Here is a 24608-nt window from a genome sequence, read left to right as displayed (position 1 = left end):
ACGGGACTTTCACTTTCCAGTCAAGGTCAGTCTTTCCAGTAGAAGTCGCTGGAGATGAGTTGTCTGCACTCTAGGAGCAATTAATCAAACTAAAACGAAGTGGACAAAACATTCTCTTATTTTTATAGCGGGTTGCAACAGATAAGAATTTAACTGTTCCTTTTTCTTTTCTTTCCATCTGATATAAACGAACTCCCTCGAAAGAGGATTTGCGAACAACGAAGAGGCTATGTGTCTAATGTGAGTTGTCACACAACTTGTCACCGTTTTTAGTAAGCGGTGGGTATTCCTTGACCCTAGGGAAACAAGGTGGGAGTAAAATAAAACAATATTATTACTCTAGAAGGCATTATCTAAAAATACTAAGAAAGAAGGCACTATCTGTCTTGTTGATATACTGATAGTTGCCTTTCTTAGCCTATTACAGATCGGCTTCTGCCTTTTTTTTAGTGCCAGATACTTGATTATTTATCTAGCTGCTGATTAGTCTTTCCTCATGAACATTTTTAACACTTATTTTAGTTCTAATTCTTGTGTATTTATGGTTAAGGTGGTGATTGAAAGATATTTTACTATTGTTTTTAAATCATTAAGGTACAAAACATGATAAGTGTAAAACAACATTTCATGAAAATAAAAAGTTAATTTTACGTGATGAAAAGGCGTATCTAGAATTAGTCAACAAGAATAATAAAGCCATGGGAACTACTTGTAATTGAAGCTCATGTTGATACCATTATTAAATATCGATAGTTGAGGCGTCATACCGTCTAATTGCTGTAGGGAGCATGACCCAAACATTAGATATTTGGTACTTTTAATGACTTATCAGTTACAAAGTGCATCATCAAATTAATAGTGAAATATCCTGAATATGAGAACAAGAATTCTTACGACCTTTGCTGTAAGGAAAGAATATTATGTACAAAATTGGGCAAAGAAGAGTTCGAGAAATGTGAAGACCATAAGCTATACTCTCATTCTCAATAGGTGATCTTTACAAAGTTTGTAACTCCACACTAAAATTAAAAAATGAGTGAACTTTACTATTCATTCACAAAATAGTTAACAATAGAAATTTACAAACTTGAAACTAGAAAGGGTCGCTCTTAAACACGCCCTTAGAACAATTTAAACGCGGTACCATTTTCTTAAATGCGAATTTTATAGTTATTAATAGTTTTTTTTTTTACTTCTGACTGGGACGATTCTGACATCATTGTTCTTTTTAACTACTAGACTATATTTTAAGTTAGTATACGAAAATATTTTGTGCTTTATGAGCTGTTGCTGTTTTTCTATTTTTCCTCGTAAATTTTATCCTATTATTTAACAACGTAAAATAAATTAGCTAATTTATTATCGAACAATTCTGTTTCAGTTAGTCATTTGCGTAGTGTTTAAGTTCTTTAACTTGGCAACTTGATGTTTTTTACGTAGCCAAGCTTTTGCCTAAAATATTTTATTGAACTCGTATCTTTCAATTTTTACTTGGACAGAGAATAACTGATTATAATGGATGGTTACCTAACAATTAATGTCGCCATATCTCTGTTTTACACTTTCACTGTTGGCCTATATTGAGTTTCTTGAGTACCCCTTACACTCAGCACGCCCTAGAGCGTCTGCCGTAGTCAATTTATGAAGGACGATTTGAATCAGACTCCATTTACGTTGTAATGTGTCCATTTCATGTTGTAATAGTGAATCTGTTTTGTGCAGTCGCATATTTTGCTATTTTTTACTTCGTTAATGAGTTTAAGCTATTTTGTTTGATTTACTATTGACGGATGTTCTTTCAATCTTTTTGTTGTAAAGTATTACTTTACGTGTTTATTGCTCGTGTATTAATTTGATCATTTTCGAGCATGTTTGACTTGATCTTAGGGGTTTGCACCTGAATGAGAGGGCAATGAGGACTCTGAAAACGCGTGTTCAAGAGTTCTAACACAAAGAGATGGCGTCCAAAATCTTGTTATCTTTTCAAGTTGAGTAGTGATAAATATTAATCTTCTGTTAAAAAATTATGTATCATTTATAGTTTCAATGGTGACACTTTTCAACTTTTAATACTAAAATTCATTGAACTAAAGATTTTTATTAATACAAGCAAGGAGTACGTCACACGTGTCGTGTAACGAGCGTATCTGAGAATATTTGACAGGAAAACGACAGACTATCATACAGAAAACAATTTTACAATCCGCCAGCACACAACAGAGAAACTGTGTCAGCATAACTAAGTGATAGACTTCAATGGTGCTCAGTCAAATTACAATGATATACATGCCCATCATAGTATTCATTTTTGTCTATGTAGAAATGAAGTTTCATCCCAAATTCTAAATTCTGAAGATGGAATCTTTTTTCGATATATATTTCCATATGATAAACTTACACTTTTTTAAGGTAAACTCACACGTTTGTATATTAAGTAAAGATTCATAACAGTGTTCAAGCAATATAGGTACGTTTTGGCGAGCTAAGGCAGACTACCCTGCTACTACAGCTTGCCACTGAGTTTTAACACTGACTTTCCATATTACTTTTTTCTTGTTGCTTTGTTATAAAAATATTACATATTAAAATCTCAAATGATTACTTACAGATTACTCAGTTTGCTTACAAATTTATTTATTTTCATTTTCTTGTTGGAATCATAGATAAACACAAGACCAATGTAAAAATAATTGGTAACACTCAACCCAATATCATAGAGCGACATACACCATCATATAACTAAGCGCTGCTTATATAGAAATGAAGCATCATGCAAAACTCCAAATCTATATACCAGTTCGTTTTTAAGATATTATGAAGACAAACAGAAAGAAATGATATTTTCTAGCGTCTCGAGTAATAGGCTTCGCTAATGCTCAGCCATCAAAATAAATTGATAAAATATGTGTATTGTTATCATAAAACAATCATAGAATATTTGTGAAATACCATCAAGTACTGACCGAATTATTACCTTTGTTCTAAGCAATATTGTTATTATACTGTAATACAAGTAGAGTTTTAAATATTTTTCAAATGTTGGCAACGATATAATCGTAGTTCACCATCCTATCGTGTTATTAACTGAGCTATAGCAAAGCCTGTCACTCTTGGAGCTGAAAATCATCTCTGACTGTCTATTTTTCTGTCTATCCGCACGATATCTCGAAAACGAAATGAGCTATAGACTTGAAATTGAGCACGAAGCTCCATTTCTATATGAGGAACATTGAGTTCGGTGCATGTCCATGAAATGTCGCTGAGTGTTAACGAATATTTTTACGTGGTCTTATGGATAACCATAATGGCAACAAGAACATATCGGAATAAATAAATTTGTAAACACACTCGAGTATTCCCATAAGAGATTTTATAATTTGTGACATATTAACACGTGTGCCTAGCTACCACTAAACAAACAAAATAATTTTTTGGTGATTTTGTGAATAGACTTCTAGTCAAGGAGTGCAAAACAATTTTTAAAATCTTTAAAAGGTTTTATTTTACCTTTTACGTTGTACAGTTTACTATTACAGTATTATTAAAATCCTCCCCCTCGTTGTAGACTACTTATCCCCAAACATCCAAGCTCATTTTATGGCGACCTGGGGTGTAGTAAACTTTTATTATTGAAACACTGCTATGAAACCCACTTTAATGAACAGATATTTGAATGTATCATGTGGCAATATATCTCAATAAGGGTTTCATCTGTAGAGTTCAAATTTTGCGTGAAACCTCATTTCTATATATACACTAATGTGTTCTATGATGATGCATGTCCTATCATGGGACTTGGCTGAGCGTCATTGAAGCCTAGCTCTTAATAAGCTGAGACAACTTCTCTTTTGTTAGCCGGGGGATATAAAATTGTTACTGCCGATTAATTGCCTGTCTTTATATCTGTTAATAATGGAATGAGCTATAGAATTGAAATGTTACATTGAACCTCAGCGAAGCCTGTTAACCGACACGTGGAATGCCGTACTCGTACCTTGTTTTAAGTTTGAATTTAGACTAGTTACGTCACAAGAGTATGCAAACATAGCTGTTGTTTATGAAAAGACCAATGTTAGACTAAGCGCTTCTGCAGTTGCTATATAGCCTACTCAGCTAGTAACGCTCTCATACAGACACGAAAATACTTTGAAGTGTAGTTTACAATACTGATTTCTCAAAATTTATCCCTTACTCGGACGATGAAAATTGGTGTAACCAGGGCCGATCCTATAGTTGGTGGCGACTGATACAAACTTGGCCTCGGCGGCCTCTCCTTTCTTCCAACCAACATAAATAAAAAGTAGTCACATTATAACAATGCAATATTTATCGAGCATACTTGATTGTGATTCCACATTATAATACTAGTAAGTGTAGACTGTGGCTTTGTTATTATCACGTTTTCTATTTCAGTTTATAAGCGCGGTGCCTGGGAGCTTGCCCCAGTTGTTACCCCCTTCGAACGGTACAGGGTGTATAAGATACAGAAAGTTTTGGTGATAATTTTTTCCTGCTAAATTGAATATTGTTATTTGGATAATAAATAAATAACGTCTTTATTCAGCAAGCGTTCTTCAAAGTTACAGACTTTGATTTACAAGACAGCTCTTGTTATAGCATACAAATAAATAATCATTCAAATCTAAAACTTAATAAGATTACATCAAAATCTTTTTACATGGTTTTTAAACGAACGGTAGCTAAGGCTCCTCAAAGCAGGGGGCAGAGTATTGTATATTTCTGGTCCAAAGTATCTAAAAGCTTTCTTGCCGATTTCTTGACAGATCCTTGTCAAATGAAGTAGGCCTGCCAGTCTGAATAACTTTGAAAATAAGTTTAACATGTGTATGCAAGTCACAGCAATCTTTAATCGATAACACCTTAGAACTTAACCTAAATTCATTGATGTGATCAAATTTTTAGACCATAGACGAATCTCAGGGCTCTGTTTTGCAATCTAGTGAGAACCATCACATTTTCCCGTGTAAAGCAACGAGCGAAAGATGAAAAAGCCTAGTAAAACTTACATAGTAGGAAAAAGTTGTTGAGCGGACAAGTTCCAACTTAGCAGACATTGACAGTATTTTTACACATCTATATAACGTTTTTAACTTGATCACGACACTTTTACATATAGAATTTACATGACTCGTAAAATCAAGATTGGAATCCAAAGTGACTCCAAGGATTTTTAGAACACTGTCCATAAGCAAAGGTTTGCCATTCAAAGTGACGAACTAAATAATGTAATCAACACGTGATTGACAATTCAAAGATGACCCGTTCACCGGCAAAACAGAACATTTGTCCGAGTTAAGCAGAAGCCCATGATCGTCCGACCCATGAATGAGAGGGTGAACTCCAGGTCCGAATTGATGTTTTGCACAGCCTCAGCTCTCCCTAATGGGTCATAAGACAACAACAGTTGTGAATAATCTGCATAAGAGTGAAAAGAACATAACTCCAATTGATATTTTAAATCTTTAGTGTATACAAGAAAGACTGTTGGCCCCAGACAACTACCCTGAGGGACACCAACGGATCTGGGTAGTACGGGAGACAGCCGATCACTAACCTTTGTTCGCTGAGTTCTCCCCAATAAATACGACGAGAACCAACTTACTGAATTGTCATCAAAATGATAAAATCTTAGCTTTGCTAACAACAACTCGAAGTTAACCGAGTCGAAAGCTTGTAAAAAGTCCAAACCAGTAACCAATCTCTGAAATCCATTATCCTTTGCAGAAATCAGATCATCAGTAAAATTAAGAAACGTGGAGCAGGTGCTAAATCCCCGTCTAAAACCAAATTGTGCTTCAGGCAGTAACTTCTCAGATTCCAAGTAGCTGACTATCTGTTCTGACATAACCCTCTCTAGTATTCTAGAAATGACCGGAATGATGGATATTGGTCGAAACTGCCAAATCGAAGTAGGATTCTTAGTCTTTGGAAGAGGGATCACTACGCTCTGCTTCCATAAGGAAGGTAACCTTCCAGTATTCAGAGACACATTGATTACATGCGTGATTGCTGCAACACAAAAAGGGCTTAAGCCTTTCACCATAGCAATGGATATTCCATCTATACCAAAAGCAGTACTTGTAAGGCTATTCATAAGCTCTATTACCTTTTGCTCAGATACAGACTCAAAGGCGAAAGGAGAATTAACACACGCGTGCTTATTTGTGTTATAGAAGTTATGTTTATCCATGCTTATGTTTCCTCCACAGCCCATGTTGGGAAAATAGATTTCAGCTCTTTTGATGAAAATGGATAGGGCTTTTCTTCATTTGCGCTCAGAATGCCACCAGTTCGCAACGTAGCCCAAAACTTCTTAGAGTTTTTTTATGTTGTTATGGCTGAGAATCCTAGGTGGCTGAGATAGGAGATACACTTATCAACAACCCAACGTGCAGAGATGAAACATGTCGTAATAACCATGATTTAAAAATAATTTTATTTACCCAGCGCTATATTTGTAAAACTATATTTCCAACTCCAGTGAATCGATAAGTTTTTTATTGTAATAAGCATTACTTAACACATGCAATCCATCTGAGTTTTACTAACTCAGATGTCGTCGCAAGTCATCTATAATTAGCAACTTTTTGGCTGCTTAACTTTTTTCTGTTTCCTGTTTTCAGAAAAGAGTTAATTTTTTTGTTCTGAACACATTTAATCCTTTGGAACTTTCTAAATCTGTATATAAACATGAATTTGAACAAAATACTGGTAAAAACGAAAGTTAACGTCAACGATGGCAATATTGTAATGTAATGTTACAAAAGTAGCTCCAAACATTCGTATCGTGTCCTGTTCCTTCACGGTTCCTCCCTAATGTCTTACAACACATTTATTTGTAATAAACACTGCTCGTTCTACACTCTATTATTTATTGAATGTGCTGAGTGATAAGTAGGCCCAGCCTGGTATCTAGTGGTTATAAATAAATGCTTAACCTTTTTTTAAACAGAATGGAAACTTTACGCGTTTTACGTACCATTATGTCATATTTGCTATTTATAGTAAATGTTGATGTGAGGACAAATAAGGGCATCCATATTTACCATCATCAGTTGGCAACTGGCACCTTTAGACAGACATCAATATCAGTTGGCAACAATGCTGTCTGCAGACACAATGCAAGTTATATCCAACCGTCTGGCACAGTGCTGCCAACATGTCTTCTGTTTTGGCTTGGCGTCCACAGCGGTTTGGTTTGTCAGCATCAAGGAGCCCAACTATCTGTGTCTTGCCGGAGCCCCAAATCTGGGATTGTATGGCTAAAATATGGCTCAGTGAGATCATATAAGACCCGTATCTACTGACGACAATCTTTGTAATTGTTATTCAAGAACAGATACTTGCACTGACCGTATGGCATGATTTTTCGAAAACTTGAATTTACACATTGAAAATCTAAGTAAATCTAAGAATATACACATAATCTGCTACTAGATTTTTTATTTATTTCTTAGGACAGCCTTAGAAGTGGCCTAGGGAACAAAGGACGGAGAGATAGATATAGAAAGAGAGAAGAAGGACTTGATGTACTGAAAAAAGAATTAAATTGTTAGAAAATGTTAGCATAAATAATGTTTAATGCATTGCATGTTTTGTTTATTATAAAAACGATATTAAACGTTAAAACATTTCCCTCTTAATTGGGTGTTAGTAGTGGCGGATATTCTTTGTTCTCGGGATTTATTGAGCAGTATCTTGTTACAGTTTAATGCGATAGTTTTTCATATCGGGGTTTTCTAGAAAATACTTTTGAGATTTTGTTATATAACGAAATATATCGGTAAAACTAAAAAGAATAGTTGGATGAGTAGAACTCAAATATTTAAAAGGAGATATCCTGTAAAACTAAAAATAAGTAAGGAAATAGTTTATCATATAATATTGTCCTTATAGGGGAAACTTCAATATGGCTGCCAGTACAGCCGGCTTTCCACTCATCTTTTAGCCAATTATTGTGGCTTATTTATACATGTTCACTATACCATTATGAAAAACATTTTTTACAATTTACCAACGCAGTATGTCGAAATATTGTGTCCATATGAAACCCTGTATTGGTTCTTTATCTATTTAATCAATCTACCATAGTTCAATCTCCACTATTCACTGGAAGAAAGTACTTTAAATAAATACAAATTCAATTAAATTCACAACACTATTAAGTATACAGGATAAAATCTGTTGAACTATTAAACCCTTTGCAGCCACTATAATGTTAGCTATTCAGGTGTCTGTTTATATTGTCGACTGTAGGGGGTTAAACAGGAGAAAAAACCAATTTTTCTTGTTGTTATAACAATTGAATTCGTATAAATACAACCTTTTGAACATAATCATGATGAAAGTCGACTGAGTTCCCCTTCGATTAGATATGAACTCGTGGTGTGGCATGTAATCTAACAATTCTGATTTTTGAGGGAAGGAGATTTAGATTGGGTAGGTTGGATTGAATTTGGATTACCTAGAGCCTTGAAATACTGTATAAGTAATCATTTTTAGCTGTAATTTAAAAAAATCCCCTGGATAAAGAAGGCAGGAGTGCTGCCGGGACACAGATGTCTGAATTGTGGTTACTAGAATCCATCCAGTCATCTTTTTACTACTAATATCATTAATTTTCGTTTGCTCTTCCTGCAATGTAAACGTAAAAAATAATCATGGAAACTGAGTCTAGTGAATAGGTGAGATATAGTTCTATTACTGACGTTTACTGTATTGTAGCTATGTTTTAAAATGGTATTCGCATAACCAAAGACAAACAGGGGCGTCCTAAACTTTTCTATGCTATGTATATAGTGATGGTGTGAAAATATCGAGGATAGTAATCGTCAGGATGATGTGTTTAAACGGATACGTGCTAAGTAAAGGGACAATTGAAGTCCAGAAAATGAGGGTTCCGGTTTTGATTGACTTGTAATCAAGTTTTAATGTAAAATTCCACGTAGTCATCACGCAACAGTGAATTACAACTATGATCGGTTTCTTTGTCATCGAACAGGTCACGGAGACATGATTGAGACAGACAGGTTTCAATATATACTAGCCTCAAATATATCCTTAGCTTCTGACCAGTGCCTGGATTACAAAAGCCCTTAATACTCAAGAGAACAAAAAAATATAAAATAAAATATTTCATACATAACAGCGTAATTTTACATTATTTACACATTTAATTCTAGATATAATATAATATTCAATACTACAAGTTTTTAGTGTATTGTTTATCAAGCACACTGTAGTTAATGGTGGAAACGCAGGCCAACCCAAACTGTGGTAGAAGTAGGCCAGTTATATTTCTGGAGCCCCCTTCTCCTCTCGCACGGTCACTTGGTCGACCTCAACCGGGGCACGGTCTTGTCGGTGACACCCGTAAGGTTGTATTGTGTTAACATGAACATTGACATTAATCGTAAATGGAGTAGAATATAAGTATTTTAATCAGGGCGATACTTCGTGATTTAAATTGTTCGTGAAAGCCGTACAATAGAATATTGAAAGATCCGACAGAACGAATCGCAAGTTTTTCCAAGCAATCAAAAAAATTAACTTCATTACATACAATGTAATATAATTGTACTACATTTATTTTTAAAATTGTTTATCCTGCGTTTTTCTCGTTGCCATCTGGGATACATAAAAGACTAATTTAATAATTTAATATGAATCAAGAGAAACCTATGTACCAATAAATATCAAGTCTCTAAGAGCTATCTATCAAGAGATATCTCAAGAGACAGAGACATGGACAGACAACGGTACGATTTAAGGATTGGATTCTTAATAAAATAAAATATTCTACTATAAAACAATTACAGCAATCTCTTCCGTTTCACTTTCTATCCCAGCAAAATAATGGAAACAAGTGGAGATAGAAGTTGGAAAGGAAAGAAATGGCAGGAGGAACATAGTCGACTAACATCATATTTTAAGCATCATATCACGAACAAATCATATGATTACCTCGGAGATTCATGTAGTGATCTTACTGAGTTGGTGAGACGTCACACTTAAACTTATTAGGATCTTTGTAGCCTGGAACGAGGATATTCCATGCCATATTATTGTGCACAACAAAAAGATGGTATTATGATGTACACAATGATTGAGTGATTGTAATACTCGTACCTCAACGCCTTCACTTTCTTCCTAGAGTAGGGATAGGAGGCTGTGGCTCTCTAGAAGAAAAGTCACAGGTTCGATTTCCAGGGTTGCCAATAAAAATGTACGAATGGGTTTCGACATTTATCCTTGAACATTAACTTATAAAAATGTCACTTACGTAAAAAGGACTCCTATAAAAGATATAATCCCGTACTTTCTGTAGGAACTATGCAAGCCTAAATTACTTGCTCAAGTAACCGGTCCATAAAGAAATAAACAAATCAGGTGAATAAAGACTCTGGCCCTCTAATTCTTGTAAGATTTTTAAATTTCGTACGTGTGTTTTTGGCCATAATTAAAAGTTTTTGACCTAGGCTAATATCAACCATTTTTTTATTAATTAATATAATATATTCATGTATGCAATAAAAAAGTAAAAAGGCTTGCTTCTACTTGTAATTTATTGCTATCTCAAACCCCTTTAGCGACATCCGTCATCCCTCATGCTAATCTGAGCTGACAACAATTGTTATTGTTATTTTTTAACATGTGTGATAATAATAATTTTTTAAATAATCGCCAAGATTATAAAAATTACAGGAACACATGAAAAATGTTTAAACATGTGCTTGGCATAGCACATGACGAAAACTAACTACAACCAATTTGTAAAAGTAATAATAGTTAAGCATTCGTGTTTTCGTCTTAAACGATGCTAATTTGTATCACATCCACAGAAAATATCTAAGCTACGAAAAATATTTGGAGTCCTTGAGTAATAAAACACTATTCGTCTTCACTCCAACAAATTGGAGGAAATCCAACTAATAAGATAGGTTTTTCAACTATACACCATAACTTAAAATTTAAGACCTACATTATTTTAGTAACGAAATTGATGAGTAATATTAAAATGGCAGGTATTAATAATTAATACCTGTGTATGGGTTAGTAAAGAAGCGATAAATTCAGAAATATATTCTGAATTTGTAGGGTGTATTTACAGGACGAAACAAAAAGGTTAGGCTGGCTATGTATTTTCAAGTGTTTTGTGTGATTCTAAGCTAAAAATGAGGAATAACTCTTTTCCAGTTTCCACTTCGTTTAGCTGCTAGCCGCCATTTTTTATTATTACCAATAAATTATTATCTCTAAAACTAGTAAAGCTAAAGAAACCAAATTTGGCCCATAGGTTTAAATAGGTAAAAGGAAAAAAATATTGTGTTATTTTCTTTAATATTAACAAAACAGCGTCTGTTGAAAAATTGTTAAAGTCAAATAGCAACAAACCAGTATAGTTGTAAAAAATATAATATAATATAATAGTCATAAAATCTGAAAATACATAGCCAGCCCAACCTTTTTGTTACAATCTGTATGTACTACAACAAAAGGTCCATTGAGCACGCATATTGAAGTCACGATTGATTTTGTCCAGTATGGTAAAATCAACTTTCACAATGAACAAAATAAGCCACAAAGGAAGAAATATGAGCAATCATTCATATAAAATAAATAATGAATGGAATTATTTTGATTTTCCACAAATGTAACAAACCATGAGATCCCAAATTGGGACAAAACTAATAAAACATTTCTTCATATTGGCACATTTTGTAATTTAAAAAGGAGATAGAAGCAATTAAATTTGCGGGTTCTATTCTATTGAGGAAATTAAAACTCTATTTTATTTAGTTGGTGTTTATAAAATTTAGTTATATCCTAAAATATTTCTTAACTGCTAAAAAGATATACAACCGTGGTCAAGAAAAATTCACCTAGATTGGAACATGTTTGCAAAATTGCCTTTTTGAATATGTATAGGCTAAGTATTCTTAATTATAAACGTTATGATGATTTGATGACTAACAAATAATTATTCTTTTTAAGTAATTTTAAGCATACAAGTAATTTAATCAAAAATATATGTTTCATAATATATTTTGATGTACGAAAATCGGAGTGTAGGAAATGTAAGAATTTTACGCAATATAAATAGCACTATTCTTTCAAACAGGATCGTTTTTTTATCAATTAAGTTGAAACTACCTAATATTTCCTCCATCCATGGTAACAATTCTTTATCATCTCCTGTTGGTTTTGTTTAGAAAGGCTGGAAAGCGTTACTGTCTCTTGTGAAACGGTACATGTCAGGAGTCCTCTAAACTCCCTCTATCCATGGAAATGGTTCTTCATCATCTACTGACCATTTTGGCTAGAAAGGCTGAAACTAATAGAGACCGGTACGGAGTTGTACTTCGTTTCTTCTCTTGTGAAATGGTTCATGCCAAGAATCCTCTATATGCTCTGCAACCATGAAAACGGTTCTTATCATCTAATGGCCGTTTTGGCTAGAAAGGCTGGAAATAGTAGAGACTGGGACAGAGTTGTAGGCCTACTTCGTTTCTTCTCTTGTGAAATGGTTCATGCCAAGAATCCTCTATATGCTCTGCAACCATGAAAACGGTTCTTATCATCTACTGGCCGTTTTGGCTAGAAAGGCTGGAAATAGTAGAGACTGGGACAGAGTTGTACTCCGTTTCTTCTCTTGTGAAATGGTTCATGCCAAGAATCCTCTATATGCTCTGCAACCATGAAAACGGTTCTTATCATCTACTGGGCGTTTTGGCTGGAACTAAAAACTAGGTGGCAACAAAAACTAAAGTGGGTCCAAAAACAGGCTATTCTAAATTTTAAATGTAGACACCCAACTTGTGATAGTACCTTCACATTTATTTCAATTCCACAACGTCAATTCATGATAAATTTTATACTTTCATAGATATATTAAAAAAAAAAATTTTCTGTCATTCCCTGTAGGTAACAGGATCAATACTTCTAGTAAGCCTAAATGGATAACTCAGGAAGTTCGCGAGAGTCGTAGGAGAGTACAAGATGTACTTATATACTGCACTTGAACGGACCCTGGAGCTGAAGAAATACTATAATCACCTGGACATCGTCATCGAATACTTTTCAGGCAAGCTAAACCCAGGCAGGCAGCTGAATTCATTACTAAAAGCCGTAACTCTGAGAAGGCAACCTGGAATTTAATTAACAGCTGTAGACGTTCTGTAAATCATGGTAAGCGTAGAGTGAGTGACCTTGAGCATGATAGGGGTGTAACAATAAAAAATCAAGTAGCACCCGTATTAGATGACAATGACGTCAATGTAGCAGACGAAAAAATATGTCGTATCAAATGTAAATTCAGCTTCTATATTCCCCCCCCCCAATATTTATCAAAATTAAAGATCATTTTACTTTAATGACATTGAAATTTCAGAAACCGTACAAGTTTTCAATTATTTAAATAACAGTAATGCTAAAGATAGCCTATCGTAGATATCTGACCATTCTTCGTATTTTTTAAGTAACTCATTCCTGAAATATCTCAAATTCTAACACTACTTTTAACAAAATTTATCAGTTAAGCGAGGTAGATTTTCAACAGTTCCCAAATAACTACAACAATTCCTATACTCAAGGACAATAATACATCAAATACAAAGTCTTATCGACCGATTTGTATTACACCAATTATCTCTAAAGTGTTTGGAAAAATAAATTTAAACTGTGTGCAAAGTATGTGAACAACCATGACTTATCACATTGCCAATTTTGGTTTAGGTTTACTCCTGTACGACGTTAGGTATAACTTAAATGTATAAACATATCCTGTCTGTATTTGAACGGTGAACGTATTCTGGGATATCCTGAGACCTTAGAAGATGAATTGATGTCTTAACCATGATATCCTTTTTAGTAAACTCTAAAATCATGGTTTTCGAGACACGATCCTTCGATGGCTTGGGTCTTATTTGAAAGGCCGCATTCAATATGTCCAAATACAACAGAATGAATCTAGTTATTTCTTTGTCACAAAACAGGTGTTCCTTAGAGCTCAGTATTAGGCTCTTTTTGTACTTTTTATAAATGATCTTCCTCAAAGTATGAATTCAGCTCCTGAAAATAATAGCCATTTAGCGATATCACATTTTGCGGAAGATACCAGCCTCGTTATTTATTACAAATCTCTTAATCATCTTAACAATATGTTCCAAAGTATCTCCAATTAACTTTTAACCTGTTTTACACCCAACAAACTTTTTCTCAACTTGTCGAAATTTCAAACAGTAAATCGTTACAATTCCATGTAGACTTTCCTATCAATGAACCACTACACCACTAAATGAACTCATTTTAGGTGTTTGCTTTGTCACGAATTTTAGATGGCATTTACACACACCTGAAACTAAGTAAACAGGTTAATTCTACAATATAAGCTCTAAGACCTCTGTCTACCCAGCAGGGGTCTATGCTGGATGGTTTATACATTCCATGTGAACCCACACTGGGTTTAGCAAAAACCGACGTGTCACTTAAATCTGGGCAACCTTATGGATGCCCAGGAGTGGCACATCACTAACCACAAATTTCGAGATTCTGAGGTGCAAGTGTAATTCGATAGGTCTAGACTACTGCGAAGATGACTGTTGCAGTTGGCAGGGTTCGTTCCCTAGGTGTTAAAGGTTCTTGCTAGCCTAGATATTAGGATGTGCCACCCCCTGCCTGATTTGACTGGAGAGGCCAGTTCAGAGCTGGCTTTCCCTTCATCAGAGAGGACGTGACTAGAGATTAGTGCCCTAAATTCTTCTTCATGGATCTCAACAAGAGGCGGCCCCTACCCCAACCTTACCCATCCTGTCACTCCGGAAGCAGCGCATAGATCCTTATAAGATTAAGTGCAATTTATAAGCTTCTTGTCCTAAGAGAATAAAAATACATCTGTTGGTTTGCAGATGGGGTCAGGTTTAATTTTCATCATATCCTGAAATTTCATTACCTAAAATAATTTTCAACGCATTTTTTTCTCCAGAAAAGAGCTTTAAGGGTAGTGTGGGGCAATGGACAGCGAGAAAGCTGTTGAGAGCTGTTCCGAACAAGTGGTATCCTCACACTCGCACTTGAGCTACTAATTTATCATACAGGAATTTATGTTATCAGAATTGTTAATTATTCTCTTTATTAGATCACCCATGCAATGCCATACTACTTTAGATCTTTAAAAGTTTTGGTTTTATATTTATATTTTGAGAAATGGGGTTAAAATCCAGTTTTAAATCAAAATTAGTGTTATTAATCAATAGTAATGTTATATTTCGACTATCATGTGGATGAAATAGTTACCCAATCCGTCGTTTGCTTTATTCAGTCCGAACTATTTGTCAAACCACACAATCAATGTAAGGAGGATCAAGTGACTTAGGTTTTGCTGTAATTAATAACATAAAAAATAGTTGTGATTTGACACGGAAAACACGGAAAGTGTTTGTTTTATTGTATTTGATACATCGCCGTTTCACAGCATATTTTGTGTTTGTTTTTCTTGTCATTACTGTCTAGAAGGAATACTCAAACAATTAATGAATTTGAAAAAAATAACTCATAGAGTTACGTACGGCTTGTATTTTATTCTTGAAAAAAAAAACGAACGAAATTATTGATAATAAGAAATATTTTTGTCGTAAGGTTCTAAAGTTACTTGGAAGGGGTTAAGAAAATATTAAATATTCCCACTTTCGAAATATTCGCCTTGTTATTTAATTTGAACAAGTTTTCATCAATTAATTCGTTTGAAAGAGGTTTTAACGATAATGTGGCAAAAACACCTTGACAAGTTAAATCTCTTACAAGCGTAGCGTGAAATTTGGCAAGGAAGGAAAAGTCCCGGGGTGATTTATAACGTAAAATCATTCTTTGCCTCGTCAGCGGAGTGTATCTGACATTTCCGGTGAAATTCCTCAAAAGTCGAGTGGTCGGATCACACCCAAAACAACTTTGTCCCTGGTCCGTCCAGACAAAATATTTGGCGTCATCCTGAACTAGGTGAATTGTAATTAAAGAATTGACGCCCCGGGGTGGGGGCGCGCACGGGTGTCGGCATAGCAAGCCATTCTCTGCTTAGGCCTTTTATGGCACTCACCAATAGCATTCTAGGATGGAGGACGGGAGGTTTTGTAGGGTGGCTATTTTTGGCGACGGCCGGTGGATAACAGTGGGTATTGGAAGTGAGCAGATCAAGACCCCAGTCGGCCACAGCTTGCCGACCCAACACATCCAGCCACTCGCCGAGCCGTCCTAGACACAATGGTGAGTAGTGATAGTGATAGTAACAGTGATAGTGATCACTCAATAGTGGAAAACATCTTCCTACGATAAAATACATTTAAAAAAAAACTTTAACATTCATTTAAAAGTTTTCGCTCAAAGTAGTTGGATTTTACTCAAGCTTTTATAATCGATTTTCCTATTAGAAATTAACAGGAAAGACATCTTAAAGTTGTAAGCAAGTAGTGAATTTATTGATGAAACATACATTACAATTCCTGTTCTTAAGTTTTAGAAGATTACAATTTAAAAGCATAAAAAGAATTAAAGGAATAAAAATATACTTTTAATTAAGTAAAAGGTACTCAGACAAGCAGACATACAGTAAAAATAGTTTTTGAATTTTTACATACATAACATGTAAACAACTATATTGTTACGTGAGAGCCCAGACTTAACATGATTAATAAATTAAATCATAAAACTGCTTATAAACTAAAATTAAACTAAAAGTTTATGAAATGAGTCATGTATTTTATTGATAAAAGTGTTGTTACATTTTAATCGTATAGTTAACCTTGTTTGAAATGAGGTTTTTTAAATATGCAATAAATATTATTTTTAGTACTACACCTTAATTTAATTTAAAATTTAAGCTCATAGTTAGTGAGCGATATAAAAATAAAATTTGTAATTCACTATATTACTGTAAGTAAATTTATAATTGTTTGGAAAACTATTATCTATGAAAGGCGCACATAGAAATATATATTCATTACACCTTCGAAATATATTGCACGCGTTTTAAACTTTTTGTTTTGTCCCCCTAGAATTAAATATTTTATTAATGGAAGCATACTAAGTACATACTCATATCTCAATTGTGTGTGCTTTCTATCCATTTCTTATATAATTAATGTATGAAAGTGTACCTTGAAACTTTTATTAACATTATTAAACCCTGTTAGGTCTTCTACTTCGTATAGATAAATGTGACAGTGATGCATGAGAGACAACATTGTTTTCTGCACATGGACATTGAATAATACATATTTTAATCAGGATTTGAAAAAAATTATTTGGAGATAAGTAGTTAGGTCAACAAACGACCTAATAGATACATTCACATCTTACTAAGAAATGGGGGCATAGAAATTCAAGCAGGTAGTTTTTTTTGTGCTTGTAGTTTTTTAATGCATGAAAACTGTTAAAATTACTGGTATTGAACAATAATTTATTCATCCCAATAGTTTCATTAATTGAATATATAGCAAAATAATTTTGAATTTACTAACGCAAGTATTAGTTACAAGAATTTCATTTTGGAAATAAAAACATGTTAAAAACAATATTAATAACGTTATAATTGTAAGAGGAAGACATTGATAGAATTGCATACCTTAGTGGTTATTTCGGTCTTGGATTGAATTTCCTTGGCATACAGCCTGCTACCCCCCCCCCCCCCCACCTCATATAACCAAGGATATTCCTGGAGACCCCCGGCCTGGCTATTCCGGGATGAGCTAGCCAATTTTGGTCAGCTTACATTCACTAAAGGTTTCAATGAAACTAAACATCCCTTTTAATGACCTCTTTTACTTCAAGAAAAAGTACGTTTTAAATTTCTGTTTAGAAATTAGTATGTTTTTTTTTAACTCGTCTGAAAATAGTATACGATTTAATATTTGTATTTCTATTCAACAAAACACATACAAGGATTTTTATATTTTTAACTCAATAAAATTTTATTGAAACTAAATATAAAATACAAATTCTGTTAAATTAATATATTTAAATTTCATTTTTAGATGAGCTTCAAATTTAAGCAGCAATACAAATATTTACGAACAATTTCAAAATTAAGAGTTCATGCACTCTTTAAGGAATAGTAAAATTCATAATAATAAAAATTAATATAAATTAAGAAATAATACATTTTTTTAATTGCAACCTCAAATGTTCTGTGATTTAAAAGACGTTCCACCATTCCGGCAATTTTGTACAACTCCAAGATAGTAATTACTTTGCAGTTTTTTCTCTAACAAACCAGTTTTAAATTTAATTTATCATTAATAAAAACTTACGTTAATACTGAATTATCATACTGTGATTTTATTTTATAGCACTTAATGCAAATGGGGTGTTACATATACACTACTAGACAATACTAAAATGAAATAGTAGTATGGGATTAAGGAAAGTATGTAGAGACAGGTAAATACACTTTTAAAACAGAGCAGTGGATTTGTATAAGATTTAAAATAAAATTATTAATCTGTTTAATCATGCAATATTAGAGATTATTGCCTTGAAGAGACTCACTTATCAGATGCCTAGTTTTCATTTCTTTCTCATTCTTCATTTAATCGCCCTTATTTTAACATATTTATTAGTTTATAATTTAATTATTTAATAAAATAAAAACAGCAAATAATTTTATGTTTGGTTTAAAAAGCTTACAATTGATTCAAGGTCTGTAGTTTAGGACTTGTCTACCTTCAAACAACAACATATATAAATATATTACATTAAATCGTATGTATGTATATTAAATACGAATTTAAATATATTTTAATAAATTCTCTCCAAGCGTTTCTTGCAAAAGTCCTTAAACTAAATTTGGAAGAAATTTTTACAGTTCTTTGGAAATGTAGGATAGATTCAACTGAAAAACATGCGCTGTAAAGAGTAATCCGGCTTTGTTTAGAAGAGAATATCAAACATTGTACATACAATTTATTTTATAAATTTTAATGAAGAATAAGGAAATGATTAAGTATATCCTCCTGGAAAACAATGCATAAACATATTTGTCTCTTTGATTTTACGATTATTTAAATATAAATCGTTCATTCTAACGTTTGTTATGTTCTTTAACAACTTAACTATTCAAGACTACACATAATTTTCCAATAACGGATAAATGTACCGTAATTTATAAAATAAACCTTCCTTTATATATAGCAGACAACATTACTATTAACTTGTGATAAAAGGTAAACATGGTGGAAAGTTCAAAAACAAGTCGGGAGTTTTCTAAATTTTTCAAAATACATAATTTATTACAATGTGTTTAAATACATTTTATGTTCCTTTAATTAACATTTAAAACGATTATTTATTTCACTGGTTTAATATACAGTGATAGCTTCAGTCAAAGTTAAATCAATTTATTAAATTCTTGCCCCAAAACTCATCAAGACGTTCAATCGAATACGCAATCTCTTGGTTTTAACCAGTTTATCCTTTGACAGGCCGATAAGGAGAAGAAGAAGAAGAAGAAGAAGGAAGAAGCGCCCGCCCCAGCGCCAGAGCCAGAGCCAGCTCCTCCTCCAGAGCCCGAGCCAGCTCCATCCAAGGCTTCCACCAAGGCCAGCTCCCGAGGCTCCAAGAAGTCTGCCAAGCGTTCCGGCTCAAATGTCTTCTCCATGTTCTCACAAGGACAGATTGCTGAGTTCAAGGAAGTAAGTTTTACAATCGTCAAAACTATTTACCAAACAACTACGACAATAAAATTGACAAACTATAGACTAAACCACTAGAGATTCAATGTAGATGTGGCCATTAAACTGAATAACCTAAAATGTCATCTTTGTTAAGCCACTATTTTCAAGTACGGTAAAACAGCCTAAAAAGAAGTACATAAAGAAGGATTGAATTTATGGTAATTTTGTTGTATAATAGAGTATAGTACATAATAATTTCGAGATTCATTCATATTTGTGAATTCACAACATTTATCAAAGAGAAAAAAATGAACATTTTGAAATTTTGAATTTATAAAATGCACTGAATTATTCATTTGCATATGATAAAATTGCATCACAGAGTACCAGGCGTGCATGCATGGATTTACCAAATGTTTCTCTTTGAATCAATGGCTGCTAAGACGGACGGATTCGTAGAGGTGGTTGGAGATGTCATTTCTTGTTGTGTGGCTATGTTAAATGTAACATTAATGCAACTAGAATGCTGATGAAATTTGTTAGGTTTCACCCTATCGTATACGGATAAACTTTACCACACTTCTTGTCACAGGGCTTCGCCTTCATGGACGCCGACAAGGACGGCATCATCGGCAAGAGTGACCTGAGGTCCACCTTCAACCAGATCGGCAAGCTGGTCTCAGAGAAGGAACTGGACGAGATGGTCAATGAGGCCCCCGGCCCCATCAACTTCACCCAGCTCCTGACCCTCTTCGCCAACCGTATGTCTGGCCAGGCTGATGAGGACGATGTCGTCATTGCCGCCTTCAAGACATTCGACAACGAGGGAGTCATCGACGGCGAGAAGTAAGTTTCTCACATATCCGGGAAGGCTACAAGCTCGAACTGAATGGGGCGTCTGGTTTAATGAATGATGTCAATCCGATTGTAATGTTCCGAATTTGATCAGAATGATAACCTGAACCATAACCTGACATTGATCCAACGCCAGTTCTACTACCCTGGGTTTGCAACCTGACCCACTGTTAGTCTTCCTTATTGATCATTTTTATAAGTGCCCATTTATTAACTGAAAGTTGTGAGTTCTGATTTAGAGGACTTATTTAACCTAAATTATTTTCATTTTGAATTAAGTAAATCAAAGCTGAACGATTTAAGTAGCGTATATACTAACTGCCTGACAATTTCAATTGAAAATTTAAGAGTACAGAACGTATGTAAACATTTTAATTACACTTTAAATACTAAAATTCGCTTTATAATAAAAAAGCATACAAATTTTAGAAAATTAAGCTGTATCAAAATCTAAAAAGGTTAGAAATCAAAATCAAATAAAAACATTTACCACCACTCCTTATTTTTGAATTTTTTTTAGGAGATTGATATTATTTTCCTACGTAGGCTACTTAACTTGTCTCCTTAAGGATATCCAGTAATTGTCGGACTGTGTGCAGGTTGAGACATGCCTTGATGACCTGGGGCGAGAAGTTCTCCGCCAAGGAATGCGATGACGCCTATGAGAACTTCGTCATCGACGATAAGGGCATGATCGACACCGAGGCCCTGATTGAGCTGCTCTGCGGCGCCTCCAAGGATGAAGAGGAGGAAGCTTAAACATCTGACAACAAACAAATTAAAAACAAACAACAAACAACTCCAACAAGAGGCAAGCGAGTGGACACCGACACCAGTCCTACAAACAACGTTTCATTATTTATTCGCAATTTATGTGGTGAGATGTCTTCATATGTGTACCTACCGCTACCGGAATTAATATGCGTGAAAATGTCAAGCAAGATTTAGCTTTAAGGTTATTTTATTTTATGAAATGTTCTTACTATAAGCAATAAAGAAACAAACTCCTTAATAAATGTTGATGTTTTATTTAGTTTAACAGATTTTATCCCTCTGAACTTGTCTTCTATGTGTATGATATAGCTATTCTCTCAATATATATATATATATATATATATATATATATATATATATATATATATATATTTACATGATCCATAAGATTTCATCCGCGGGTAAGTATTTAATATTTACAGTTGTAAATATTGTCAATTCAAGAAAGTGACATGTTAGTATAAAAACATTTCTTTAATTGAATTTTATTAAAAGAGTTATTTTCTAAATTCATGCACATACTTAAAAATCGCTTTCTTATTTTCATCCACCTTTCCAATGTCCTGATTACAAAATTAACAAAAATTCTGACTTTAAATGCCTTTAAACTCACGTGGAAGTTTCTTGCCTTATGATAGTTATCTTAATGATAAAACAATCTGAAAATTAAGAAATAACCAGGTTAAAAATGTACTGAATTATGTAAGCAAGTCACCTTGGTAGTGGTAAAACAGTAAATCTTTATAAAAATTTAAACCTGTTAAAGCCTTTAATACAATGTATCAATACCAGTGATACAGTATTCTAAGGCTTACAATCTTTAATTGTCTAAGATACTTAAAATGTCTTTGGCAATTTTAGGATTTCGTAGGGAGTTAAAGAAAAATACATAAATAATACCTGCGCCTTTGTACTTCTCTCGTCATGATAGAAGTCTTGTCTGTACCGTTGTATCCCATTACGTGGTTTAAGATCCAATTTAACCCTTTTACGCTAATAAATAAAAAAAATATTTAAAAAAACAACTCTTTTGTTAATATTGGTTCAAAATATTTAGGAGCAATGATTTTTGGGTTGAGATTTTAATGTAATTTAAAATCCTTTTAAATTAAGGAAATTAATACCTGTTTCTACTAACCGCTAACAGATTCTGCAGATATGTAGGTAATAGATAAGATAAGGTAGAAGCAAGCCACGCCACATATAGCGAAGCAGACATCGCAGTGTGATAAATTCCTAAAGTTCAGCAGCTTAAAGTATTTATGAATATTTCATTACAATTGTGTTAAACAAATGAGAAAAGGCAAAATAGGCATTTTACCGAAACAGTTGTATCGTATAAAAATTAATGCTTTTATTTATAAAGATATAGAAATATTTCTTTGATAAAAGCTACCTGAAAATAACCACCGCTTATGTTACAATGCTTTGTTTTTTGTCTGCATTTGTGTCAATTCTATACGACAGTGTCATAGATAAGATAGATGTTTTACAGAGTTTTATTCAAATTTTGAAAAATATCCTTGTATGTTTTTAGTGAATACATTCCTTTACTTGGTAATTAAAAGGGTTTGATATGATTAGCATCACATTAAAACTTTTTTTTAATTTTATCCATGAACACTTCATGGACAACGTATCTTTCTATTGCTACAAGAAGTGTTTATTTATGGTTTACTGTACCTATCATTTATCATCATGACTCCTACGCAGCATCAGCAACAAAACCCTTTGCCCCCCTTTTAAGTCGAGATGTAACATGAAACATTTGTTTTTATCCAGCAATTTCATTTTTCTTTATACAAGATGATTAACGTTTTCACGTTATTTTTCAATATAACGACTGTCTTTTGTACTACATATTACCAATGCATTATGTATAACATCTAATTTATATTAACCAATCACTGTTTTTGGAGTTAATTATATAGCAGGAAACTATTAGTAATAACGTAATATATCTCAACTACGGCGTCCCACAAGGGATGCTATACTTTATCAAGGATCGTAATTCTATTGTGTTACTTGAACTGTTTTCGATGAAGGAGTGTTTGTTTAATATTTGAAATATAAGTTTCATAAATTTACTGTTAAAAATATTAATTAATAACTTGACAAGCTTTTAGATTTACGCTTTTAATTTTTCAGCTATATACCTGTATAAACTGTTTTTACATACGTTACAGTACTTATAAGCATTTACATACACGTAAGTATATATATATATATATATATATATATATATATATATATATATATATATATATATATATATATATATAATTGTTTCAGAAAGATTTGATTTATTATGCAAGTTACTAGACAGAAGTAGACTAATAAATAAGTTTAATAAACAGGTTTAATAAATAAGCATACAAAGTAGGACATTTTAAAATTATCAATTTGATGGTGATAGATGAAATCGTAAATTGTAGGATGTCATTCAGTAATTATTATGATAGAATAACATAATAAATCAATTTTAGGGCAAAAACGGTCTAGTTTAAATATGTGAACGTATCCCATACACTACAAGAGTTCCTTCACACAACCATACAGGGTGTGAAATAAGTGCTGATGCACTTGGGTATATTCCAAACGGATTGAGATATCGATGTACAATCTTCACCATACCTATTGAAATACTTTTTTTTTCTGAAAATAAAAGGTTTACCCCCTTTTCAAAGGGGGTTAGAAGGGTGTATCTTTAAATTTTCAAATTGCAATGCCTATCTTGTGACATGTCATTTTAAAGATCTATTCAATAGAAACAGAATAACATAAATAAAACATCTCTACGAGGTTCGTAGCAAAAGGTATGGGCATATAGTCCCTTAAATTATAGGGTGGTAAATTAAGTCCTGATAGGCCTGGATATAATCCAAGCTGGTTAAAATATCGACCTAGATAAAGACCTTTAATTTGATGTGTATATCAACCTATGCATATATATTTAAGATTTTCTTAAATGTCAATGGGCCATTCCCCTGAGGAAGTAGCGGGTCATTGGATATATGTTAAATTAGATTTATATATTCAGTAACTCTGTACCAAGTTTTTCCTCTATGTTAAATCTTAAAAAAAAATTTAACCTCCCCGGGATTATTTAAACATATTTGCTTAGGTAACATACAACGTTTAAGTCTATAAAATTATAGCTCATTACATTATGATACATCTGTTGATATGTCTCATGATTGTACATTTGCTTGTAAATTTATTAATCCTGCAATTTTCTCGTCGATATCATAATCACCCATAATACTAATGTAAAAATGTTTGCTAACGCCGAATCTC

At 33.3% G+C, this 24608-nt stretch overlaps 1 protein-coding gene across 1 annotated transcript; it reads left to right on the top strand.

The window, feature by feature from the left end:
• Window positions 1-16122: 16122 nt before the first annotated feature.
• On the top strand, window positions 16123-21553 carry LOC124359801 (myosin regulatory light chain 2). The gene is made up of 4 exons (XM_046812844.1): window positions 16123-16278; window positions 19491-19700; window positions 20275-20528; window positions 21137-21553. The coding sequence occupies exons 1-4, from the start codon at window positions 16276-16278 to the stop codon at window positions 21294-21296; spliced, it is 627 nt and encodes a 208-aa protein (XP_046668800.1). The 5' UTR covers window positions 16123-16275; the 3' UTR covers window positions 21297-21553.
• The last annotated feature ends 3055 nt before the right edge of the window (window positions 21554-24608 follow it).

This window comes from Homalodisca vitripennis, chromosome 4 (genome assembly GCF_021130785.1).
Source record: "Homalodisca vitripennis isolate AUS2020 chromosome 4, UT_GWSS_2.1, whole genome shotgun sequence".
Taxonomy (NCBI): domain Eukaryota; kingdom Metazoa; phylum Arthropoda; class Insecta; order Hemiptera; family Cicadellidae; genus Homalodisca; species Homalodisca vitripennis.
This window is presented reverse-complemented; position numbering and strand designations above follow the sequence as displayed.

What these genes read in the sequence shown, in the direction of transcription:
- LOC124359801 (XM_046812844.1), top strand. An exon ending in AGATTGCTGAGTTCAAGGAA is followed by an intron (nt 19,701 to 20,274) that starts GTAAGTTTTACA and finishes TTCTTGTCACAG; the next exon opens with GGCTTCGCCTTCATGGACGC. An exon ending in GGAGTCATCGACGGCGAGAA is followed by an intron (nt 20,529 to 21,136) that starts GTAAGTTTCTCA and finishes GACTGTGTGCAG; the next exon opens with GTTGAGACATGCCTTGATGA.